Source organism: Dromiciops gliroides, chromosome 1, assembly GCF_019393635.1.
Source record: "Dromiciops gliroides isolate mDroGli1 chromosome 1, mDroGli1.pri, whole genome shotgun sequence".
NCBI classification, from domain to species: Eukaryota; Metazoa; Chordata; class Mammalia; order Microbiotheria; family Microbiotheriidae; genus Dromiciops; species Dromiciops gliroides.
The window spans coordinates 67,689,143-67,713,748 of record NC_057861.1 but is presented as its reverse complement, the minus strand read 5'-3'; the positions used below and the strand labels follow the sequence as shown (position 1 = coordinate 67,713,748).

General features: G+C 38.9%; 1 protein-coding gene across 2 annotated transcripts in view; it reads left to right on the top strand.

Annotated features, from left to right (window-relative positions):
- Positions 1-24,606, top strand: part of RFX2 (regulatory factor X2) — a 166,686-nt gene that overhangs the window by 103,186 nt on the left and 38,894 nt on the right. The window contains exon 5 of one of the 2 annotated variants that reach the window (XM_043979801.1): positions 15,351-15,425. The exons of the other annotated variant lie outside the window; for it this stretch is intronic. Within the exon in view, the coding sequence (XP_043835736.1) occupies positions 15,351-15,425 (75 nt within the window). The remainder of the gene's footprint in view (positions 1-15,350; positions 15,426-24,606) is intronic. 2 annotated transcript variants of the gene reach the window in all.

Here is a 24,606-nt window from a genome sequence, read left to right as displayed (position 1 = left end):
TTTTTCTGTTTTGTATATTTAGATACTTTTTAAAATGTTTTACCTACTGTATATCATAAAATCATTTAATTGTCCTTTCAAATTCACACTAGCTATTACTTTTCGAGAGGTGGCAGAGCATGGTGGAAAGAGACAGGTCCCTATGGCAGGAAGACTTGGGTTTTAGGCCGTGTCTCTACACATACTGCTTGTGTTGGCCATGGACAAATCACTTAACTTTTAAGGACTCTAGGTTGCTAGAGGTATCAGACATGTGGCATGTAGCCCCTAAAACTCCTGAGTGCAGTCTACACCAGGTTAAAACATCATTGGGAAATATTTAATGAAATAAATACAAATAAAATAAAACATAATATTAACAAGTGGTTTTCTAAGTCAGTATGTGGCCCACAAGGATCCTTGTGTATGGGTTAGTGACCATCATTTCTATCTGAGTTTGACACTCCTGTTCTAGACAGCTCTCTAGGACTCTGAATTGCAGAGAAAATGATGCCCTGGGAGCTAGAGTGAAATCACAGGTCTAGCTAGCTTCTAGCCTCTGTCCTCCAATCCCCAATTTCTTCTTATAACTGAATAAATTTTAAAAGTATCCTGGTGAAATTTACAACTAAAAGAGGAATCTATTAGATTTCTGAATAGTTTTGTTTTTTAAAAAAGTGCATGGAGTGATAGCATGCTACTGTGATGATTGTCTATGTACTGTCCCAGGCTGATACTCTTCCATCACTTGTCCAAGTGCTAACTGCCTTTTTTTTTTTTAAGAGAAGATAATTTTCAAATCGTTATCTGTAGAAAGTATTCAATCAATGGGAGTATTCAACTGGATGATCACCTGTCAGGAATATTACAGAAGGTATTCACATATTATAGGGGCAGCTAGGTAGCTCAGTGGATTTGACTGCTGGATCTGGAGTCAGGAAGACTCCTCTTCCTGAGTTCAAATCCAGCTTCAGAATCTTCCTAGCTGTGTGACCCTGGGCAGGTCACTTCACCGTTTGCCTCAGTTCCTCATCTGTAAAATGAGCCAGAGTAGGAAATGGCCAATCACTGCAGGATATCTGCCAAGGAAACCTTAAATAGAGTTAAGAGGAATCAGACGCATCTGAATAACAAATTCTCATATTGAGGTAGATTGGTCTGCAGATGACTCCTAAGGTTCCTTCCAACTTTGAAATGAAAGAAGCAGCAGACAGATTTATGAAAGGCATGTTGAGGCATTTCCCAATAAAGCTGTATTTCCCAGGCTTATCTAACTTGTGTCCTTTCTATAAGGACTGAGTCCTTTCTTTTCAAATCTAGTGTAGGGTTTGTAAATGTCATTCTGGTTTCCTACATTGCATCATCAGCCTTTTGTATTAGGATGAATTTTTAGAGACCTAAAAAATGGTTGCTTGAACATTTTAGGTCTCATACTTTTATTATACAAGCAAGATCCCAAACCTTAGAGAGGAGCTAAGTGCCCTCCCACAGTAGAGGAGATTAAGCCAGAGGTGCAGGTGACTTTAGGAGTGGGAGTCCCTTTCCTGTTTATCTTCCACATCCCGTCTTCCTACACTCTTCCCCTCCTGCCTTCACATGTACCTATTCCGATTCTACTTCTAAGGGATTCCAATCTGACTTTAAACATAAATTTTAAGTATTTTTCTTATTTAAGTTGTACCATAAAGGAATTGTTAGTTATTTGAGTGCATAAGGGTTGCCTCTCTTAGCTCAAATCATGGAGAATCCCTCTGATTCTTTCAAAGCTTCATGTTTGCCAGGCTTTTGGCTAATATTAAGATGAGTGAGCTTCAACTTCAGCAGGAGTTTATGGAGAAAGGCAGCATAGTAGGTACAGGGAAAAGATCCATGGCTTAGGGATCACAGGGCCTGGGCTTAAAACCCAGTTGTTTGTCACATTCTCCCTGATCAGGAGATGAAGATCCTGAGGGATGAGATAGCTTACCTGGGATCCCAGGCCTAGATCCATTGGACTCTTAATGTGACCCCAGCTCTTCTCTAACTTCCAGTGGAATCTGCTTCTACTCTTATCATGCAATGATAAAATAGCTGTAAAATCGCTTTCATATTTAAAAGTCTATGATCTCAAAACTTGATATATGTTGCAAAGTAAAATACTAGTAGTGGGGATTATGTAGGATGGATCACAGGTAGGAGATTTGCATGTCTTTTCACTTGTTTATGATGTGAAGTTTTGGAGTTTTTTTTTAAATGAGGTTAGTATAATTTGTGTGTGTGATGAAAGTTTTGCTAAAAGCTGAGCTCCACATTTCTGGTTATTCATATACTATGTAAGCTAAAGTTTTTAAGGCATGTGTGAAGTCCTCCTCAAGTCATAACTACTCATTAGTGTAGGTGTGATCTCAACTCCAGGGCTAAGAAATGGAAAAGAAATGAATTTTGAATATTTGTCTTTATTTGAATATTCTTATTATAATAGTATGCTCTGTGCTATTTATACTAAAAAATCTTGAAAAATCTGTGCATCAGGCAACAAGTTGACCATGTTATACTAAATTAGATTCTTGAAAAAAAGTTTGTATATGTGTGCATATATGTTTGTGTGTGTATGTGTTTTAAAGTCCTTCGCTGCTTTTTTTGTACTTCCAATTTATTCTTTATTTTATTGTTCTTTTATTTTTAAATTTTGTGTTCCAAATGCTCTCCTTCCCCACCCACTGAGAAAGCAAACAATATGACACTGTGATGATTAAAAATATGAGAGATGTAGTTTCTGGGTAATTTAACCATTTTATTAATAGGCTGACAGATTATTAATGAAAGGATGGTCATTTGGCAGTCTCTTTCAGACCAAAGACCCCTAATGGCAGTGGCGGGGTCACAATTATATACCTTTCCAACTGTAGGAGGTCCATCACATAGCAATCAAATCTAATTGGTTGACATGATTAGAGGTGGGTTATATGAAAATGAAGTCCAGGGATATGTGTCTTAAAGAAGGAATACGGACCCTAACCCAAAATAGTTTCCACCTAGGTGTGGTTTAATCTCATCAGTAAAGTCCTTTAGCTATCTAGACAAAAGGATCTGTCTCCACCCAAGATTCCTTTGTAAACTTGGGTGAGGTTTGAAGAGATGAATCTTACTTTCCAGGAGAACTTGCCTTTGGAGTGGGGTGGGGTGGAATGAAATAAGGACTAAGAAAGAAGGGGAGATCACTGGGTCCCCCAAGATATTGATTATTAATAATTATTTCTCACAATCTCCCATTTTATTCTTTTTTTAAAAGCTCAATAGTATTTTATTCCCCATTTGATTCTAATTGAGAAACAAAGTTTCCTCAATAATCACCAACTGATATTACAAGTACTTTACCAAGGGTTCTTAACTATGGGGCTTATGATGTGAAGGGGAAAGGGGAGAAATTGAGCAACACATTGACAAAACCAAAGGGGGCAGTCCCCTTTAGTAAGTAGACCTGACAGATAATATACACAAAGGGAAAAAGTAAGCAATGAAAAAAATGTCCATCGAAGTCTCAGAAGTCCCATCTCATACAGCTGTCTGATTCTCCAGACACCATCTGATGTAGCTCTCCATCCCGGGGTGGTCTCAGAGCAGTTCTTCCCAGCTGACTATCTTATTAGACTCAGGTCACTTTATAGATCCTCTTCCTTAGTTAAAAATCTCCTAAAAAATTGATCTTAACACAACTTTAAATTACTTTGCCAATAACCAGGTAAGATAATGAAAGTCAAATCAAGCTTTATGTCTACTATTAGAAAAATAAATTTGGAACCTTTTATTCTAGAGACATTTGCAATTTTAGGTTATCCAATTGTTACATATGAAACTCAGATACAAACAGAAAATAGAACCCAATTTTTTGGTGCTATTCAATACCAATTATACATGTGAAATCATGCAAAATATATTTCCATATTAGCCATATATTTTTAAAAAGCCATAAAAATTTTAAAAGCGAGAAAACTATACTTCAATTTGCACTCAGAGTTCATCAGTTATTTCTCTGGAGGGAGATAACTTTTTTCCATCATGAGTCTTTTGGAATTGTTTGGGTCATTGTATTGATCAGAGAAAGCCAAGTTTTTCACATTACTGTATTGGTCATCATTACACCATTGCTTTTACTATTTACAATGATTTCCTGGTTCTTTTCACTTCACTTTATATGAGTTCATATAGGTCTTGTAATGTTTTTTTCTGAGACCACCCCCCCATCATTTCTTATAGCACAATTGTATTTCATCATAATCATGCCACAACTTGTTCAGCCATTCCCCAATTGATGATCATCCCCTTGATTTCCCTACCAAAAAAAGAATGGCTTTAAATATTTTTTATATATAGGTCCTTTTTCTTTTATCTTTTTGGGACATAGACCTAGTAGTGTTATTGTTGGGTCAATGGGTATGCACAGTTCCAAACTGTTTTCCAGGATGGTTGAATGAGTTCACTTACTCCCATAACAGTTCATTAGTGTACCTATTTTCCCCTCTTCCCTTCCAGCATTCATCATTTCAGATAGGTGTGAGATTTTACCTTAGAGTTATAAAGCCCTTCACTTCTAAGAGACATCAGGAAATATACTCCTTTGCCTTAAGGAAAAAAAACCTACACATTCTGCATGGTATATAAGATAGTCTTAGTGATAGAACATAAATGATTACTTGCGAAATCCCATAGTTTAGGAGGTCATGGAACCTTTTGTATACTAAGACTAACGACATTTTTAAGGATGAAATTCTGAATGCTATTTAAAAAAATTGTTTTTGGTAAATAGCTTTCTTTCTTGATAGTTGTAAGGGGCTAAAATTCTAGCTAGTCTGTCTAAAATATCTAATGAGTGGTCGCCAATAAATTATAAGCTTTAGCAAGAGTTAGACTTTTAAGCATTTATTAAGGGGAATAAGAATTTGGTGAAGAGAGAGAGAAAGGGGCCTAGATTCAGCTATCTCAGGAAGCCCACATTTCTGCTCCACTCTCCACGAGAATCCTGAAAAAAAAGAGAGCCTTGACCCTTCTTCCTCCCACAAGCCTCCTGTGAAACTGGGAACATCCTGTCCACATGAACACATAGCTCCAAGCTAATTGGCTGGTAGCTTTGATAGACAGTACCCACGAGCAAACATCACTTCCTGATGCCAAAGAAAAGCCACCTGGCTTGCCCTCAGATGCCTTCTCCTCATGGTCGAGCTTCCCTACAGTAACTCTCCAGTAGGTGGCGTCACTCCAATTGTTACACACTTTTATAAGATTTGCATTATTTTTTTTCCCTAGTGTCCATTTAAAGGAAATTGATAGAGCACTTAGTTCTCAATGATATAGTTTAAAGTGGACGGAACTATTTCTTAGAAGTTTATCTGGTTTAATGTGATTGTACATATATAACCTATATCAGATTACTTGCTGTCTTACGACAGGGGCGGGGAGAAGGAGGGAAAAAATTTGAAACAAGAAATCTAATAAAAACAAATGTTGAAAATTAAAAATGATGTTTATCTGCAGTGGATAGAGAGCACCAGCCCTGGATTCAGGAGGACCTGAATTCAAATCCAGCCTCAGACACTTGACACGTTCTAGCTGTGTGACCCTGGGCAAGTCACTTAACCCCAACTGCCTCAATAACAACAACAAAAAAAGAAGTTTATCTGACTCCTATATTAGTGTGTATCCCTCACAATGAAATAAAAATCTTAGAGAAAATTAATTACATGTGCCCTCATAGCTGCTAAAATGTCCCAGTTTGTTTGAGTCAAAATGATAGGGAATAGCTTGTGATTTCATTGGCTTAAAGAACTCCTGGGTGAGGAAACTTCCTCTACCAATGTAAGAAGGTATCTTCTCTGCAATTTATAGTCTTCAGGTTGCTTAGAGTTAAGTGACAGAGTCACTAGCCAATATGTGTTAGAGGTAGGATATTCAGCTTGTAATTTGACTTAATTTAAAAACTGAAAGGCTAATTTCTAGTACAATTTTTTACTAGCCAATTATTATATAAGATTTTATGAAATGTAATAAGTTTAGTTTGGTGGCCTCTCCCATCCTCTTCTGTTTTGTGGCAACATAAGAGACTAGAAATTGGACTTAATCAGTGCAGAGGAAGCAGAAATAGATAAATTCCAAAGGCAATGTAGTTCCAATTAGTAGCCAGCCCAGTAATGTGGAATAGCTTGGTAGGCTCTGGGGTCAGATGACCAAAGGACCCAAAGATCACAGGGAGCCAACAACTGAACATGATTGATCAGTGTAGTACTACAATTAAAAAAAAAAAAAACTGGGGCAGCTAGATGGCACAGTGGTTAAAGCACCGGCCCTGGATTCAGGAGTACCTGAGTTCAAATCTGGCCTCAGACACTTAACACTTACTAGCTGTGTGACCCTGGGCAAGTCACTTAACCCCCATTGCCCCGCAAAAAAAACAAAAACAAAAAACCTAACATACAATGAACACCATCCTAGGATGCATGAGATATGCAGGATACAAAAGTCAGTGAACCTTCTGCTTTATGTGGTGTTGGTAGGGCCTAGTAGAGGATAGTTTGGTGAAGGGTCAGGAGGGTGTTAGTATACTAATGTCAAAGGTCACTCCCCCACTGTCCCCCTAAAATCCCAAACTTTGAAAGCTAGTTTCTGGCCCAGTTAGCTAACAAATAAGAAAGTACTTAGTTTAAGGGCTCTTCATGAATGATTTCATATAGCCCTTTCAGATATAGGTACCACAAACATTATGATAACCCCTATTTTATAGATCAGAAGCCTAAGGGTCAGAGGTTAAGTAACTGGACCATGATCAGACAGCTTAAGAAGTGTCAGAGGTAGAATTGGAAGCCAGGTCTTAGTGACTTCAGACCCAGCACTTAATCTACTTTGCCACTTTGCTATTTTTTTAAACATTAAAATTTTTTTTGAGTTCCAAATTCTCTCCCTTTCTCCCATGCCTTCCTCACCCACTAAGAAAGAAAGCAAAATGATACCCCTTGTACATAGAAGTCCTTTTTCTTTAGTCTCTTTAGGGTATAGATGTAGTGGTGGTACTGCTAGGTCAAAAAGGTATGCTCAGTTTTTTAGCTCTTTGGTCATAGTTCCAGTTGTTCTCAAGAATATTTGGACCAGTTCACAACTCCACCAACAGTGCATTATTAGTGTCCCTGCTTTCCCACATCCCTTCCAGCATTTGTCATTTTCCTTTTCTGTCATGTTAGCCAATCTGATAGGAGTGAGGTGGTACCTCAGAGTTATTCCAAACTGATATTTTGATAAAGAAGCAACAGGGTATAGGGGGAGAATGCTTGGAGCTAAAGTCAGGATCCTGCCTCTGACACTTAATAGCTGTATGACTATGGGCAACACTGGCTATATAATTTCTCTGAGCCTCAGATTCCTCATTTTCAAAATGGAGATAACACTCATAGAATCTATGGGTGAGGATAAAATGAGATAACATATAAAGTGCTTACAAACCTTTTGTTTGCCTTTACAATACTGTTGTCATTGTAAAAATTTTTCTTTCCATTCTGTTCACTTTTTTTTTTTTAAGTGAGGCAATTGGGGTTAAGTGACTTGCGCAGGGTCACACAGCTAGTATTAAGTGTCTGAGGTCAGATTTGAACTCAGGTCCTCCTGACTCCAGGGCCAGTGCTCTATCCACTGTACCACTTAGCTGCACCTATTCTGTTTACTTCTGCATCTGTTCCTAGGTTTTTCTGAACTGATTTCTTAGAGACAATAGTATTCCAGCACATTCATATACCATAACTTGTTCATTCATTCCCCAATTTATGGGTATCCCCTCATATTTCTATTCTTTGCCACCTCAAAAAGAACTATAAATATTTTTATAAATCCTTGGAGGAAAATACTACAAAATATGCACATGCATGTGTTTGCATGTATTCTTCTTCTTTGACCAGTACAGATGAGAGGTTGAAATGTCGGCTGTTTACCCCCCACCATTGCCTCCTCCTTGCTGGAATAGATGTCTACTTGCATACCTTGATTATGTGAGATGGTTTTCTCTAACCTTCCTTTTACCTCTCCATGCCCCACCCCCTATGTTTTCCTTTTCCCATCTCTTTCCATTCTTCTCTTAAAATCATCAAGACATAAGAGAATCACCTTCAGGCCTTATATAATTAGGCTCCTGATGATGATAGGATTCAGAGGGGACCTATATATCTTCTCCCTGTATTTAAATGTAAGCAGTTTATCCTTGTTTAGTTCCTTATTATTCATTCATTTTTATCCTTTTATGTTTCTTTTAACTCCTGTGTTTGAATTTCAAAATTTTTATGCAGTTTTGATCTTTTCTCTAGAAATGTTTGGAAGTGCTCTATTTCATTAAAGGTTGATTTTTTTTTCTCCCTGTAAGATTATGCTGGGTAAGAAGTTATTCTTGTCTGCAACCTCATCTTATTCTTCACTGGAATATTGTGAACCAAGTTCTCCATTTTGTAGTGGTGGCTGCTAAGTTGGGCATGAGCCTGACTAGTTCCTTGGTACTTGAATTCTTTCTTTTTGGCTGTTTGCAGTATTTTTCTTTGTCCTTTTGGCTATGATTTTCCTGAGACTGTTCATTTTAAGGTTTCTTTTAGGAAATGACCAATGTATTTCTTCTATTTTCACTTTGCCCTCTAGTTCTAAAGAGATTTGATCGGTTTTCTCTTAAGATTTCTTGAGAGCAGCTAGGTGGCACAGTAGATAGAGCACCAGCCCTGGATTCAGGAGGACCTGAGTTCAAATCCAGCTTCAGATACTTGACACTTACTAGCTGTGTGACCCTGGGCAAGTCAACCCTCATTGTTGTCCCCCCTGCCCCCAATTCTTGAAATAGGATGTTTAGGCTCTTTTTTTGTTGGCCATGGGGGTTCAGATAATGCAGTGATTCTTTTTTTTTTTTTCTCCTCAATCTTTTTTCCAAGTCAGTTGTTTTTGCTATGTGATACCTTACATTTTCTTCTATTTTTATCCAGTCTTTTGACTTTGTTTTACTTTTTATTTATTTATTTTTTTGTGGGGCATTGGGGGTTAATTGACTTGCCCAGGGTCACACAGCTAGTAAGTGTCAAGTGGCTGGATTTGAACTCAGGTCCTCCTGAATCCAGGGCCAGTGTTTATCCACTGCGCCATCTAGCTGCCCTTTTGACTTAGTTTTAACATTTCTTGTTGCCTCATGGAGTTTTCAGGGAGCTTGTTGCTTGGGCAATTTTTTGTACCTCCTCTGCCAAGCTGTTGGTTCAATTTCCAGGACTCATTTCTTTTCCAGTTTTTTCCTCAAACACCCTAATTTATAAAAACATTTTAAAACTTGTTTTTTTTAACTCTTGATTCATTTCTTCCAGGAATTCTAGCTGAGTTTTTCCCCAAGTTACGTTTTTCTCTTTGCTTGGAGATAATCTGGTGTCATTCTCTTCTGGGTTTATGTTTTGAGCTTCACTACCACCATAATAATTCATTAAATCAGGCATCTTTTTTTTTTTTTTAACCACTCTTCTACTCTACTTCCTGATTTTGGACTTGAAATTAGGACCGAGCTTTTCCACATTTCTGGAGAGAAAGTCTACGCTGGTCCTATTGCTGTTTTCTTGGATCATTGAATGTTTATGTTATTCCAGGATTGCAGAGACAGCTCAGAATGGGGACCATCTAGCTTTCATTATTTCCAAAGTCATCTGATCCAGGGCAAAGTTTGATTGCTGCCCCCTAGTTTGAGCTTTGCAAGTTTCTCACCTGGGTTTAGGTCTGAGCCCCTATTGTTAGGGAGCTTTAAAGTTCTGCTGGTTCAGAGTGATGGAAGGGTAAGCACAATTTTGGTCTGGGATTCCTACCCTGATTCTGCAAGCTGGGATAGATGTTGGAACTAAGATCCTGCTCTATTCCTGAGGTCTGAGCCACACTGTTGCTGCTTGCTTCTGAACTTTTTTCCTTTATCAGTACATTGTCCAACGAGTCCATGCCTGAGAACATCACTCCCTGTGCAGGTCTCCTGCTTAGCCCACCCTGCATCTGTGATCCAGAACTGGGTGGTAATCAACAAAGCTGCCACTTTGCACCTGTCTCCTTCACAGAGTCCTCTATAGGTCTGGGATCTCCCCTTGCCTTAGTGCACAGCTACTCCCTGGGTGATGGAGTGCTCCTGGAGTTTGCTCCTGGCTAAATCCATTCAGTGACAGCAGACTGCTCCATCTATCTCCCTAAACCTGGACTGGATAAGTGACTCGCTGTGACATTTTTCTGAACTACTACATCAAGATTTGGTCTGGTGCATTTTCTAAATCTGTTTAGAGGAGTTTTGTGGAAGGGAGCTTGGCTATACTGCTTCTGCTGTTCTGCCTTCTCAAATGAGCTTTTGTTTTAATTGATTCTCATATAGTTCATAAAGCTTCATTTAATGGAATTCTCTGTTTTTGTATCTTGGGGGGGGGGCGGCAATGAGGGTTAAGTGACTTGCCCAGGGTCACACAGCTAGTGTCAAGTGCCTGAGGCTGAATTTGAACTCAGGTCCTCCTGAATCCAAGGGTGGTGCTTTATCTACTGTGCCACCTAGCTGCCCCCTGCTTTTGTATCTTCTAAAATTTCTCCTTGCCAAATTCAGCAATTCTGGATACACTGCCTTTAGAGTCTAGACAAGCATTTTATAAAAGTTTTGCTAAGTTAATAGCATATTAAATGTAGGTGAATCCTATATATTCCCCATATGTTTTCTGCTTACAATAGTTTTATTTAAAGGTTCCTTTTTTGTAATATTGCCATTTGCTGGTACTAATATCCAGGTTCTTTTATCCAAATTATTATTCTATCTTTTAGAATACCCTTCTCCCCCCCAACCTTAATTTTCCATTTCTTCTTCTAACCAAGCTTTCAGCCCCCTACAACATATCATAGAACTTTCCCCCACCCTCATTTTGCAGATAAGGAAATTGAGGCTCTGAAATGTGAAGAGATCTGCCCAGGTTCACATGGTTATGTGACTTATGTGCACTATTCTTAACATTTAAAATTTCTTGATAATTCATTACATTATTGTGTGTGAAAAATATCAAAAATTATTAACAGAAAATATGAATAGTTTTATTAAGCCAAAAAGAAATATTATATTTTAATTTTGGTAATTGCATATCAAAAGATTTTACCAAGAACTGTGTACATCCACAACAGAAATCCTTTCTCCCATTAGAACTAAATGAGTCTATATAGGTCAAGTGGCCAGATTCATAGCCAGTGATAAGAAAATTGTCTCTTTTCCCAAATTGGTTAGTGTAAGACCTTTGCCATGTGTCTACTGGCAAGAACCAGTAGGCCAGTGTCAAAAGTGGCATAAAATGCAGAAATAGTCTGTTTATTTCCAAGTGTTTCATACATTATTTTACATTACAATTCATTATAAGTATCATTTAAGATCATAAACAAACTAGTTAGTTCTTCCGAAGAGCTTTTAATTGTTCTTCTTTATAATCTTGATACAAGTTGCTTTATATGAATAGTAGCTATTGTGAAGTGAGAATGGTCAGAGTCCTATCCAGGAATCAAAGATGGAACCTCAAGGCCCCCTAATTAATCCTAATAAAAACTGTTATTAAGGTCTGAGACACTTGGGCAATGAATGGTGTATAGTGGGGCTTTTGCTCCCTCTACTGGACTCTGGAATGGTAGGCTCACTTCTTAAATAGGAGACTGGATATGTCCTAATAGTACACTACTACCATTTAGTCTGCTGGAGCAACTGTTCTTTGTGGTCCTGTGCCTTGAACAATATTTAATTTCTTTATGGGAACTTTGAAATTCTATTGACTGCAATAAAAGTTTATGCTTAATTTGGTCTCAATGTTGCCAGTTTACCTGTTTACTGAGATTCTTGAGCAAGAGTCAGGGGAAGTGGGGGCCTCAGCTTTTTGTCCATAAACTTCTTAGCCTCACAGAGTCTTACAGACAGCCTGAGATATTCTAGAAAGAGGTTATTTTCTTCCCTTCCTATGTATTTGGGTAAATCCAATATCTGATCACTTTCTAACCTAAGGCCATTAAAGTCATAAAGCTAGGACTCTGCAGGAAATCATTAAATTCCCACCCACCCCCCTTCATGTCCCACTCACTTTAAGATCATATCCTGGGGGAAGCTAAGTGGTATAGTGGATAAAGTATCAGTCCTGGATTCAGGAGGACCTGAGTTCAAATCTGGCCGCAGACACTTGAAACTTACTAGCTGTGTGACCCTGAGCAAGTCACTTAACCCTCATTGCCCTGCAAAAAAAAAAAAAAGAAAAAGAAAAAATCATATCCCCATATTAAATTGTAAACCCAATCCAAATTCTGCCTCCTTCACAAAACCTTATTTGATTAGATGTTCCTGGCTCACTGGTAATATCCTTCCTGTTTAGACCTTTCACTTTATTTTACCACCTAATATTGGTAAAATGTATTTATGAACCATTACAGTATTTTACTTGTATTTGTTTAAATTTGTCTAAATTTGGTGGGAACAAAACCTTTGTATCTTCTGATGTATCTAAGTATGGTGTTCTGCATACAGTAGTAGACACTAAATACCTTGGCTGTAATAACTTTAGTACATACCCCGGTGGTTTGTTTTGAGGGTCAAGTGAGACATATAACATACATATTATATATACCATATATATGTGTGTATATACATACATACATACACACACATATATATATACACACATACCTTATAAACCTTAAAACATTATATACATGTCGGATATTATTTAATCAAATTGACTAAGTTCTAGGGTTGCACAGTATTTAAATCCTTGTTCTTAACCATTTCCTGAATTCTCTTGGCTTTCTGCTTTATATGGAACGCTCTCCTGAAATTGCTCCACAGCACTCTGTGCAGGGTGTCTATGTAATATACACCAGAGGAAGTGCCCATTCAGAATATGCCCTTTTCAAAGGTCAGTGCAGCATTCAGTTGAGCCAAGTTTAGGTTCTCTAAACTAAGGAAGCTCACTCCCTGAGTCTTACACTGGGCTATCCAAAGCTACAGGGCACATTCTGGCCGATTTGGGGATAGTGATGCTTGAGAGGAGTTTGGGCTTACTGATGTATAACACAGGGTTGTAGGAACAAAATCCGCAGCTATTTCATTAACTAGCGTTTACAGATCAGAACTACCCAAGTCTGTTGGACTTTTTGTTTATTTTTATTTATCTTTAGGGGCCTCCTTTAGCCACATTTCCCCCCTACCCTCCCTCTGCCTAAATTTAGAGTATGGAGTCAGTCTCCATTTCTAATTTGCTGGAATCCTAGTGACAGACTGGTGAGAGAAGGCCATTACCACCTCATCTTTCTCCTGGACATGCACCTCTGAATTTGGGGATATGCTGCCCAGTTGGGCCTCCTCTCACCTGAAGGAAGTTCCTCATTGCCCACCAAAGAAAGCATCAAGGTGGCATTGGTTAAGCTCCTACTATGTGCTAAGTACTTCACAAAAATGATGTCATCTGATCCTCACAACAACCCCTGGGAAGTAGGCACTATTATGATCCCCATTTTCCAGTTGAGAAAACTCAGGCAAACAGGTTAAATGACTTGTAGCAGGGTCATCTCGGTAGTTAGTGGCTGAGGCTGGATTTGAACTCAGGTCCTCTTGACTCCAGACTCTGCACTCTATCCACTGCACTGTACATTTTTACGGAGTACATAGTATGTTCCAAGGGCATCCTTAAAGGAATTGGGAATTCAAAGGCAAAAGTGAAGCAGCCTTTGTCCTCAGAGCGCTCACATTCTGTCAGAGCTTCTCAGCTCATGAGTCAGAAAGCATACGCTACCTGCTTATTGTGTGTCAGGCACTGTACTGAATACTGGGGATACAAAGACAATTTAAACATTAAGTCGCATCCTGATGGGGAAGACCACCACCAGTAATGCTGTGTATTTAAGCTATGTATGGAGTAGAGGGAAGCTCACTTCAGAGGCCTGGAATGTTCTTGCTCCCCACTTGGTCCACTGAAATCCTACCCTCTTTACCCATCCCTGAGCTGGCAACACCTCCTTTTGTACTTTTCATCATATAAGAGTGATGACAGCTTATATTGAGTTGGTACTTTAAGATTTGCAAAGGACTTTGTGAAAATTATCTGATTTGATCCTCACAACAACCCTGGGAGGAAGTGCTATTATTCTACCCATTTTACAGGTGAAGAAAATGAGGCAAACTGAGGCCAAAGTGATTTTGTCCGATGTCACACATGTCTGACACAGGATTTGAACTCAAGTCTTCCTGACTCCATAATACTACCTATCTGCCTTATGTTTCCCTTGCTATAAACTATCTGAAGTTAAGGGACAATATTTTATCTTTTTTTTTTTTTTTAGTGAGGCAATTAGGGTTAAGTGACTTGCCCAGGGTCACACAGCTAGTAAGTGTTAAGTGTCTGAGGCCGGATTTGAACTCAGGTACTCCTGACTCCAGGGCCAGTGCTCTATCCACTGCGCCACCTAGCTGCCCCGACAATATTTTATCAAAACTTTGTATTTCCTTTAATATCTAGTAGAGTATTCTGCACTATTAGACTTTGTACCCCCAAATTATTCTGCAGACTGTGAATACAGTTGGAGATGGATTTTTGGGATTTCCTCTTTAATACTAACCCTTCAGCTAGGGAAAAGAAAATGCTCCAATGCTGTCTACAATGCTGCCTTTCCCTTAACTGTTCCTGGCCTACTGGCTTGTCATATCACTCTTTTCATCCCTCAGTCTGGGTATGTTACCTTCACTAGGACCTGGCTTAAAGCTATACTAACGCCATCAGGGTGTTTCCTTTACCCTGTAACCTCCCACATTTCTGTTCTTTGTTCAATAATGTTTGCATCCAGTTGGTGTTGTGTTATAGGCGTCCTTACATTGATTTGGTGTAGAACCCCCTGTGAGCTCACTGAATTCTGGAAGGTTGGGAGACAATCTGATTTCCTGTGTATCTCATCATGGTCCCTAGAATGATGCTTGAATGTTGTGGGTGGACAGTGCTTTTGGACAGAGAGCCAAGATCTTGGGAATAGATCACAATCAGGCTTTCTCTGCTATGGAGGGAAGTTGTACTGAAGGGAGTGAGTGCTTGTGCACAATGCATGACTCACGCTGAAGCACTAGACCTCACTGGGCTGCTTTGTGTTTGAAAGGCTCTTTGGTTCCTTTGCATGTACTGAAATAACATTTCTTGGCTACAGCTTCATTTCATAAATACTGTGCCTCATTTATCTGCCTTATGTCACAAGTCTTTTTTGATAGGAAGAATTAATCATAATTTGGATATTAATAAAAACAAATCTTGGCTGATGCTAACTCTCTGATTTCCTTTTTTTTTTTCCATTTTATTTTGTTTTCCTGCACACATTTTCTTTAGCTTGAAATGGCGATTGAAAACCTACAAAAAAATGAAGGGATTACATCACACAAAAGCAGTTTACTCAACAGCCATGTAAGTTAATGTCTAACTTTACAATCTGTCCCTACTTTGCAAGTAACATTCATAGACACTTAAAAAACCAGTGAATGACACTGAACTAGCAGCAACCTTAGCTGCTGTAGGCCCATTTTTCTGAGATGACTTTTTAAAAGAAATTTATTTGGCAAAATTTTATCCTAACTAGTTTTTATTAAAACTATGAGAATATTTTTCACTCTACTATTATTTTTCAAACCTTGATAAGACTGTTGAAAAGTTCATTTTTATCATTCTTGTATTGTTTTCAGAAGTGCTATCAGAAAACACTGCCAAGTGAATTTTAATTGTCTCTAGTTTAACAAGAACATTTGGACTACATATTGCTGGAATAGGTAACTTACTAGTAGACTTCCTCTTTAAGGGTAAATTGGGGAAGACTTCATTACCCATTACATTTGCATCTGGGTCTAGTTTTCTGAACTAGACCATGTATATATTGTTGGAGAATTCATTTTAGCAAAGTGACAGGCTGTTGAGATTAGAATGGACTCTGATTTGTTGCCATTGTGAGAAAATGACTACTTAGGAATAAATCGATCATTTTTCTGTCCTTTACAACAAAAATAATCACCCTCAATCTGCATTGTTCATTTGGATCCAGTATTCATCTTGAATAAGAAAGGATCCTATTAGATTTGAAATTAAGTGATACCTGACCAATCAGGAAGTCTGTTGAATGTAAATTTGTATTTTGCATACAAGGTCCTAGAACATAACTGTATTCAGGAGGGTGTTTATATGCCTCTGCATTGATCATTCATGGAAGTGCTGGACCTCTGAGAGTTGGGAGCCCCAAATTATGTCATTGCCTTCTTGTTCCAGCCCCAAGTCAAGCTGTGCTATTGTAGATCAAAGGTAGCTCTGGGTCAGAAAGCTCCTGGCCCTGACTCATTCCCGACCTTCCAAGTTGTTCTTGGTCTGGCCCTATCACCTCAGTTATGCCATAACTGTAGCTATGTACAGTCATTATAAATCACCCTTAGAGGAAAAAATATCTTCTATTCCAGGGTTATTCTTGAAGCCCTAATCCAAAAATACAAATAGAAAGATCAAATTATATTGTGAAACAAGGAACAGATGTGCTATGGCTGGCTGTTCCTAAAATACTTCCAGTAGCACCGTATTCTATCATTTTGGTAATTTTCCAAGTATGGTGCTTGCATAACATGAGTGCTTTGGGAAGACCTAGGGGAGTTATGTAGTAGCATCCTAAAAGCATAGACAGCTCTAAAGTGTCTATGACAAAATACGTCATTCTCTTGTCTCTGTGAATACAAATGATGCTTATGATTGTCTGATGTTTTTCTTTTCAAGCAAAGCTTTCTTTGATTGTTTCACCACAAGTTTATCTCCTTGTGTTTAGCCTTTCCCTGGAGAAACTTGCTGTGTCTCTCTTCTTGCTAATATTCTGTTGTCAGTTTTTCTTCCCCCGTGAAGTATATTGAATAGGGCTTGGGAGTTTGGTGTGTGCTTATTTTCAAGACTGAGAAGTAAAAAGAAATAACAGAAGTAGAGGGGGCTAAAAATACCACTAATAAGGACATTTTGTTTTCAAAGTGAAAAAATGTATGCGGGGAGGAGTATATTGTGAAATTCAATATAGTTATGACTGCTGAGTCTACTACTTGACACCCATGTTTTTTAGTTGCTTGACCACTTAGACTGGATTTCCAGAGCCCACAGTTCTTTAGCCACTATTGCTGACGAGGCTTAGTGTTGTGAACAAAGATCTTTTGTAAATATGGGAAATTAAATGCCATAGCCAGGCCCCCAGCTCCTGAACACTACAGATTTCTTCAGGCACAGAGAATGCAGCCAGAGCAGGTGAAGTGGTTTGGGCTTATGGCAGTCTGTCTGTCTGTCTCCTTGTCCTCACCCCACAATTCATTCCAGTTCAACAAACATTTCTTTTTTTTTTTTTTTAAAGTGAGGCAATTGGGGTTAAGTGACTTGCCCAAGGTCACACAGCTAGTAAGTGTTAAGTGTCTGAGGCCAGATTTGAACTCAGGTCCTCCTGACTCCAGGGACGGTGCTCTATCCACTGTACCACCTAGCTGCCCCACAACAAACATTTCTTAAGTGTCTATTCTGTGCAAGTCACTGGTTAAGAAGGAACCTTCAAAAGCAGAGGTAGCAGGAAGAGCTAGCCACTATGATGGGTTGGTGAAAGACAGATAGACATACACAAACTCTCAAAAGTTTCTATTCAGAGTAATATAATCATAAAAGGTGACAGGTCTATAGATTCTCTTCAAAACTTAGTGAAGGTCCCACATTGTCCATGAAGCCTTTCCTGATCTCCAACCTTTTCTCACCTGCCAGTGCCCTCCATCTCCAAATTACCTGGTACTCATTTGGTAGATATCTGTATCCACTTAGACGTGTATCTGTTATATTCTCCATTAGAATATTAGCTCCTTAAGGGTGGGGTTTCTTTCATCTTTGTATTTACCTTCCCAGCATTTAGCACCATGCCTGGTGCCCGGCGTGGAGGAATCACTTAATAAATGTTTGCTGATTATATATATTCTGTCAGTCAGCAACATTAATAGAATCAGGAACTAAATGTATGTACCACATACATTTATACTATGTATACATGCATATGTGTTTGTATGTAGGAAGACAACCAGGAAGTATATGCCACTTTTTTATAGGGCCAACTTAATGGGGAAGATAGGACTAATATGAAAAATATGAAGACATGGGGGAAGCTAGGTGGCACAGTGGATAGAGCACCAGCCCTGGATTCAGGAGGACCTGAGTTCAAATTTGGCCTCACACGTGACATTTACTAGCTGTGTGACCCTGGGCAAGTCACTTAACCCTCATGCCAACCCCCCCCCCACACACACACACAAAAGAATCATTGCAGGGATAGTAGAATTTAGAGCTGGGAGGTACTCATAAATCCACTGAGTCGTCTTCTCATTTTCAGCAGAGAACAGTGAGACTCAGAGAGAAGGACCTTACCTAAAATTATAGTAATAGAGTAAGGAGAAAATAAGAAGAAAACTAGAACCTAGTCTGCCTGCTGCCAAGTCCAGCACTCTGCCTATTAGACAACTATAAAGTCTCTTATCAAGATGTTGAAGTGGATCAAAGGGTGAGGGGCACTAATAAGAGTAACTCATTTATGGCATCCTTGCTTTTTTAATTGTTTGCAAAGTGCTTTCCTCACAACATCCCATGTGAGGTTCAGAAACAAAGACTATTATCCCTATTTTAAAGAGAAGGAAGCCAGGAGCACGGAGATGTTAAATGGCTTTACAACTAGTAAAAATCAGGACATCTAGTGGCTTAGCAGGAAGGCTTGCAGGATGAATACTGTTTCTAATGTCAGTAGCTCACTTCTTACCTGAGAATTATAGCCTGAATTTCTAAGACTGGGAAGGACAGCAAAAACACCATCATACTATTATTTATACCTTAGCCATCCCTGCAAGGGCAAAGCCTGAGACAGAAAAACTATGAAAAAAATAATAAACCCAAGAACTCAAAAAGCACTCTAGTCTGTGGTCATTTAGTATAGGCTTAAACATTATTATATTATAATTTGTATTATAGGCCAGTGCAATAATATTTCTCATAATGATCATGAATCATCAAGACAGGATTAAATTATGTTCAATATATTCTATTTAAGAAGTCTGAGAAGTATATAGTGCATTTTAGAAAGATTTTCATCAAAAATGGCTAAAAAACAATTTCATTGCTTAATGAGGTAATAATATTCAGTTATCTGAATAAATACAATTCCTTTATGTGGGACACTTTTTGTCATGATTATTCAGATCTTTGATGTTTTTTTTCTGTAGGTAGGCTCTAATTTATAATTTTAGAAAGTATTCAGAAGCTCATTTTGATCTTCTAATTCTATAGTGGTTTTGAATGTATAACATATTTTGCCCCTACAAATAAGATTACAAATTGTGGTCAGTTTTCCCAAGTTAGTCCACAAAAGTCATGCCATAATTGAGCCGGTAATAGTAGCGGTGGTGGTGCTGGTAGTAATTGTAATAGTAGTAGTAATTCCTCCCTTCTGATAAAGCCAGCTAGAAAAGGGAGTTCTCTGGCTAAACTGCTGCTTCTCTCACTCTAGAGTCATGGGGCAAATCAACTCCTACGCCATAAGCCAGTTATTGATAGGCAAGGGACTTTCATGAGATGCATGTTTAAAGAACACTTTCCCTTAGCTTTCCCCTTTACAGGTCAAACAATGCGAATTCTTTTCACCTGTCCTCAAAAATGCTGAATTCTTGTTTCTGGATCAGTCACTTCAATGATAAAGGACACAACTTGGTTTTTATACTCTGGCCCTGTTTGTTTCATTTTCTTTTGTTTGCAAGCCTTTCTTGACTTTCTGTGATCTAGTGCTTCCTATTCTTCACAATCGAGCCTATATTTCTATCATCTGTTTTTACCATCCTTATAAAGAACTGGTCAAGCATCTACTTATACATGTATGCTGTTCAAGGCTCTCTTCAGAGTGATTTAGACCAATCTTGTGCCTGCTTTCTAGGGTCTTGAAGTCAAGGACAGATAAGACTTAACAGAGACAAATATGTATAGAAGATACAGGTTTCTAAAATGTCATATATTACCTTTTTAAATATTTACTAATCAATAAAGCAGAATTCTGTTATCATTTTAAAGTTTATGTACACACAAATAAATGGGCCTGGTCTTTATTAAAATACTTTAAAAGATCTGTGATTTCACAATATCCACTTATACACCAGATCACAATCCCTTCAAATCACAGGGGATTTCACTAATTTCACTAATTGCTGTGGACAGAAAAATGTGTTGCCTCGTGGCCAACTTGTTGGTAATGAGCTTCCCCACACACAAGTTATCTGGTCTTTAGATGGCAGAATCTGTGACTTGGACCCATACTGCAGGCATTTCTAGCTTTGTTCAGATCTGCCAGAGTCTGTGCTCCACTGGAATAGCTACTAAGAATCCAGGGTCACTCCATAACAGGAAATGACCTTGGAGTATGATTTTAGTAGAGAATACCTTAAAATGTGTTTTAAAATGGGGGTGGGGATGGGGCAGCTAGGTGGCGCAGTGGATAAAGCACCAGCCCTGGATTCAGGAGGACCTGAGTTCAAATCTGGCTTCAGACACTTGACACATACTACCTGTGTGACCCTGGACTAGTCACTTAACCCTCATTGCCCTGCAAAATAATAATAATGATATTTTTTTAAAGTTTAAAAATTAGACTTATTAGTCTTCTTTGTACTAGGTAAAGATGCACAGGATGAGGTCAGAACAAAAACAGACAGACAATAAATTTCTACTCCCTTTTTGAATGCATAAGGCTTTTTTGTGTTTCCATTTTGACAAGACTGATCATTTGCCTAGATAGTGATGGGAGCTACCATCCAGGTGCCCAGTGATGGTAGGAACCTCAAAGAGTTGTCAGAACACTCACCCTGTTAGGTGAACATTACCTTTTGTACTCTTTCTTACCTTCAAGAGACATGGTATAGTAGATGGAAATCTGGCCTCAAAACCCAGACATTCTCAGTTCATGTTCTGCCTCTGACCCATGCTGGCTGTGTGGCCTGAAGCAAAACATCTGACCTTGGAGAGAAGTTGCTAACTTGCAGTGGTAGAAGGAGTTTCCTCATCTGGGAGTTCTCTCTGTCATTGAAATCACAGGTCTAATTCACATCCTCCTCCCTATCTTCTCCTCCCTTTGGAGATGGCTCAGAGGCCTAGCATCAAAGGAATCTGACCAGCCTACTTTGTGGGGGCCATCTAACTCTGAGGGAGTGCTCGACTTGGAATCTGGAAGACCCAGATTCAAATGTTGTCTCTGACATTTTCTAGCTCTGTGACCCTGGGAAAAGCCATTTAACCTTTGAGCTTCAGTTTCCTTGGGAAGCTAAAATGAAATAGTCTGTACAATGCTTTGCAAACCTTAAAGCATTATGTATTATAACTAGAATGATTAAATTTAACAAAGGTAGGACTCAATTTTAAATCTCCCTATGATGATTTTTGTGTTAATGGAGCTGGTGTGGTGGTGGGTATTCTCTTATTCTTATGGAAAATTTAATCAATAACTTCATTTTAACTAAAGGACTCAGTGCCTAAAATGCACTTCCCTTTCAGGTTACATAGAGTTCAACTACTGATACAAATGAGGGAGAAGATTGAAATCAATAGGATCCTGCATTGGTGGGCATTCCATAAATTTTAGGTACAGGTTTTGAAAAACTTGTCAAGATAGGCCTGAGTAGCAAGACTGGACAGTATTAATTCTGAGGAGTTCTCTTATGGAAAGGAGCTAAGAGTTGTCTGCTTGGCCCACCGTGTTATGATGGACTCTGTGCCCAGCCCCGCTCAGAGACACTTGGATGAAAATGCCCTGAGCTTTATGTTCTAAGGGCTTCTTTCCTTCTGGTCCATCTTCTACACAACCACCAGAAAGAATAATCTGCCTAAAATATTTCTTTGATCTAGTTATGCCATTGCTAAAAACAACTATGCAGTAGATATCCATTGTTTTGGAAGCAGCATAAGACTGAGAGTCACAAGGCCCAGGCTCTAATGGTAAGGCTACCTACTGTTCATTAGTCATGGGATCTTGGACAAGTCACTTAACTTTTTTTTTTTTAAGTGAGGCAATTGGGGTTAAGTGACTTGCCCAGGGTCACACAGCTAGTAAGTGTTAAGTGTCTGAGGCCGGATTTGAACTCAGGTACTCCTGACTCCAGGGCCGGTGCTCTATCCACTGTGCCATCTAGCTGCCCATCACTTAACTTTTAAATCTCAGTTTTCTTACCTGTAAAATAGAAACCATAATGTCCGCCTCCTCGTTCTACCTCACTAGGAATGTTGAAAGCCTCATCGAGATAACAAATATGAAGGGGATTTGAAACTGCAAAGTCAACAAGAATTTATGAAACACTCTCCGTGTGCCATGTCTTGTTTTCAGTGCTGGGGATTCAAAGACAAAAGCAAGGTGGTCAGTGTTGACAGAGAAGTCTATTTAGGATGTATACAAAATAAACACATGATGATGGGTAGTGGGGAATCCAGAAAAGCCATGTGAACTGGGCCTTGAAGGGTAAGAAGGGAGGATATTCCAGGTCTGGGGATTAGCTCCTGCAAAGGCTGGAGATGGAATGGCCAGTTTGGCTGGAGCATAGAGGACATAAGGGGAAGCAACAAAACCAGCCCAGAAAGATGAGTTGAAACCTGATTGTGAAGGACTTTCAATTCCAATTGAAGAAGCTTATATTTTATTCCAAGGGCAGAGGGGAGCCACTGAAGCTTCCTGAGCAGGCTTGAAGAAAACATGTTCCCGATATCAGGCCTGTGATTTAGAAATCTGTATGGAAGACGGATTGCAGAGGAGACCTATTAGAAAGCAGCTGCAATAGTCCAAGTGACAAGCAATGAGTTGTGGTCTTGGTATAGACAAAAGGATGTTAGTGTGAGAGAGATTAAGGAGATAGACTTAAGACAACTTGGCAACTGATTGGATGGGGGTGAAGGGAGAGAGTGAAGAGTCAAAGGGGACTCCTAGGTTACAAACTGAAGTGACTGAAGGGATGCTGGTACCCTGAACAGAGAAGGATAGTTAGGGTTAGGGTTGTCTTTAGGGGAAGATAACGAATTATGCTTGGGGTATGCTGAGTTTGAGATGGGTGTGGGACATCCAGATGGTGATTTCTAGGAGTAGAGGGAGAGAGGGGACTGAAATTCAGTAGACATAAGGGCCAGGTATCTAGATTTAGACATCATAGAGGTAAGAGATAAATCCAAAAGAGATGATAAGACCACCAAGAAAGAGAAGGTGAGAGGGACCAGGACAGAGACTCTGGCATACAATATATGTGCACATAGGGGTAGAACTTAAGTTATGAACCTGCAAAAGAGACCAAGAAAGAATAATCTCACAGGTAGGAAGAAAATCATGATGGTGTCAAGTTATAAAAACCAAGTGAGCATAGAGTATCTATAAGGAAGGGATGATCAGTAGAGGTCAAGAATAGTGAGAACCAAGAAGAGATCATTAGATTTAGCAATCAAGAGGTCATTAGTGACCTTGGAGAGAGCAGTTTGAGTCAAGTGGTGGTGTCAGAAGGCAGACTGTTAGTGGTTGGGAGGGAGGGAATGAGCATTTAGTGAGCTCCTACTATGTCCCAGGCAATGTATTAAGCATTTTACAAATATTTTGCCTTTTGATCTTAACAGTAACCCTAGGAAATAGGTGCTATTATGATCCCCATTTTACAGTTGAGGAAACTGAGCAAACAGATTAAGTGACTTGCCCAGGGTCACACAGCTAGTCAATGTTTGGGGCTGGATTTGGACTCAGATCTTTTTGACTCTAGGCCCAGCACTCTATCCACTGTGCCATCTAGCTGACTGGGAGGTAAGAAGGTGGAGGCTATTGGAGACAGCTTTTTTTAGGAGTTTGGCTCTGAAAAGGAGGAGAGAGATGGTAGGATCAAGCAAAGGCATTTCTAGTTTGGAGAGGTCTGGGCATGGCACAGTTACAAACATTCTTATTAAGCACATGCTATGTACCAGGTTCTGTGCTAAGCCCTGGGGATACAAAGAAAGGCAAAGGGGTCCCTGCCTTCAAGGAGCTCTAATCTAATAAGGTGGATGATGCAAAGCAACTATCTAAGAGCAAGTCAAGTACGGGAGAAACTGGAGATAATCTGAGGGAAGGCACTAGCACTGAGGGAGCCTGGGAAAGGCAAGACGAGTTTAATAAAGGAAGCAAAATAATTGGTTTCTTGTTCATCTTTCTTGCTTCCATATATCTATATTTTATATTCTTTTAGCATTGGAACATATTTCATTCCAGTAAGATTAGAAGTGTGAGTCTTCAAAAAATTTGCCTCTAATTTCCTTGTAACTGAATAGAAAACATAGTTTGATGGTTAGCCTCATTCAAATTCAGATTTTATATACTAAATGAGAAGAAAAATTCAGGTAAACTATCAGTTATCTTGTTAGAGTGTTTTAAATGCAGATCATACCACAGATGGATCTCCTGATTAAGTTTATTAGCAATTAAGCAAAAACAAAACAATTTTTAAAATTAAGCATGCTTAAATGTTGTTTTGAGTATTTTTTATAATATATATACATATATATATATACACAACACATTTTT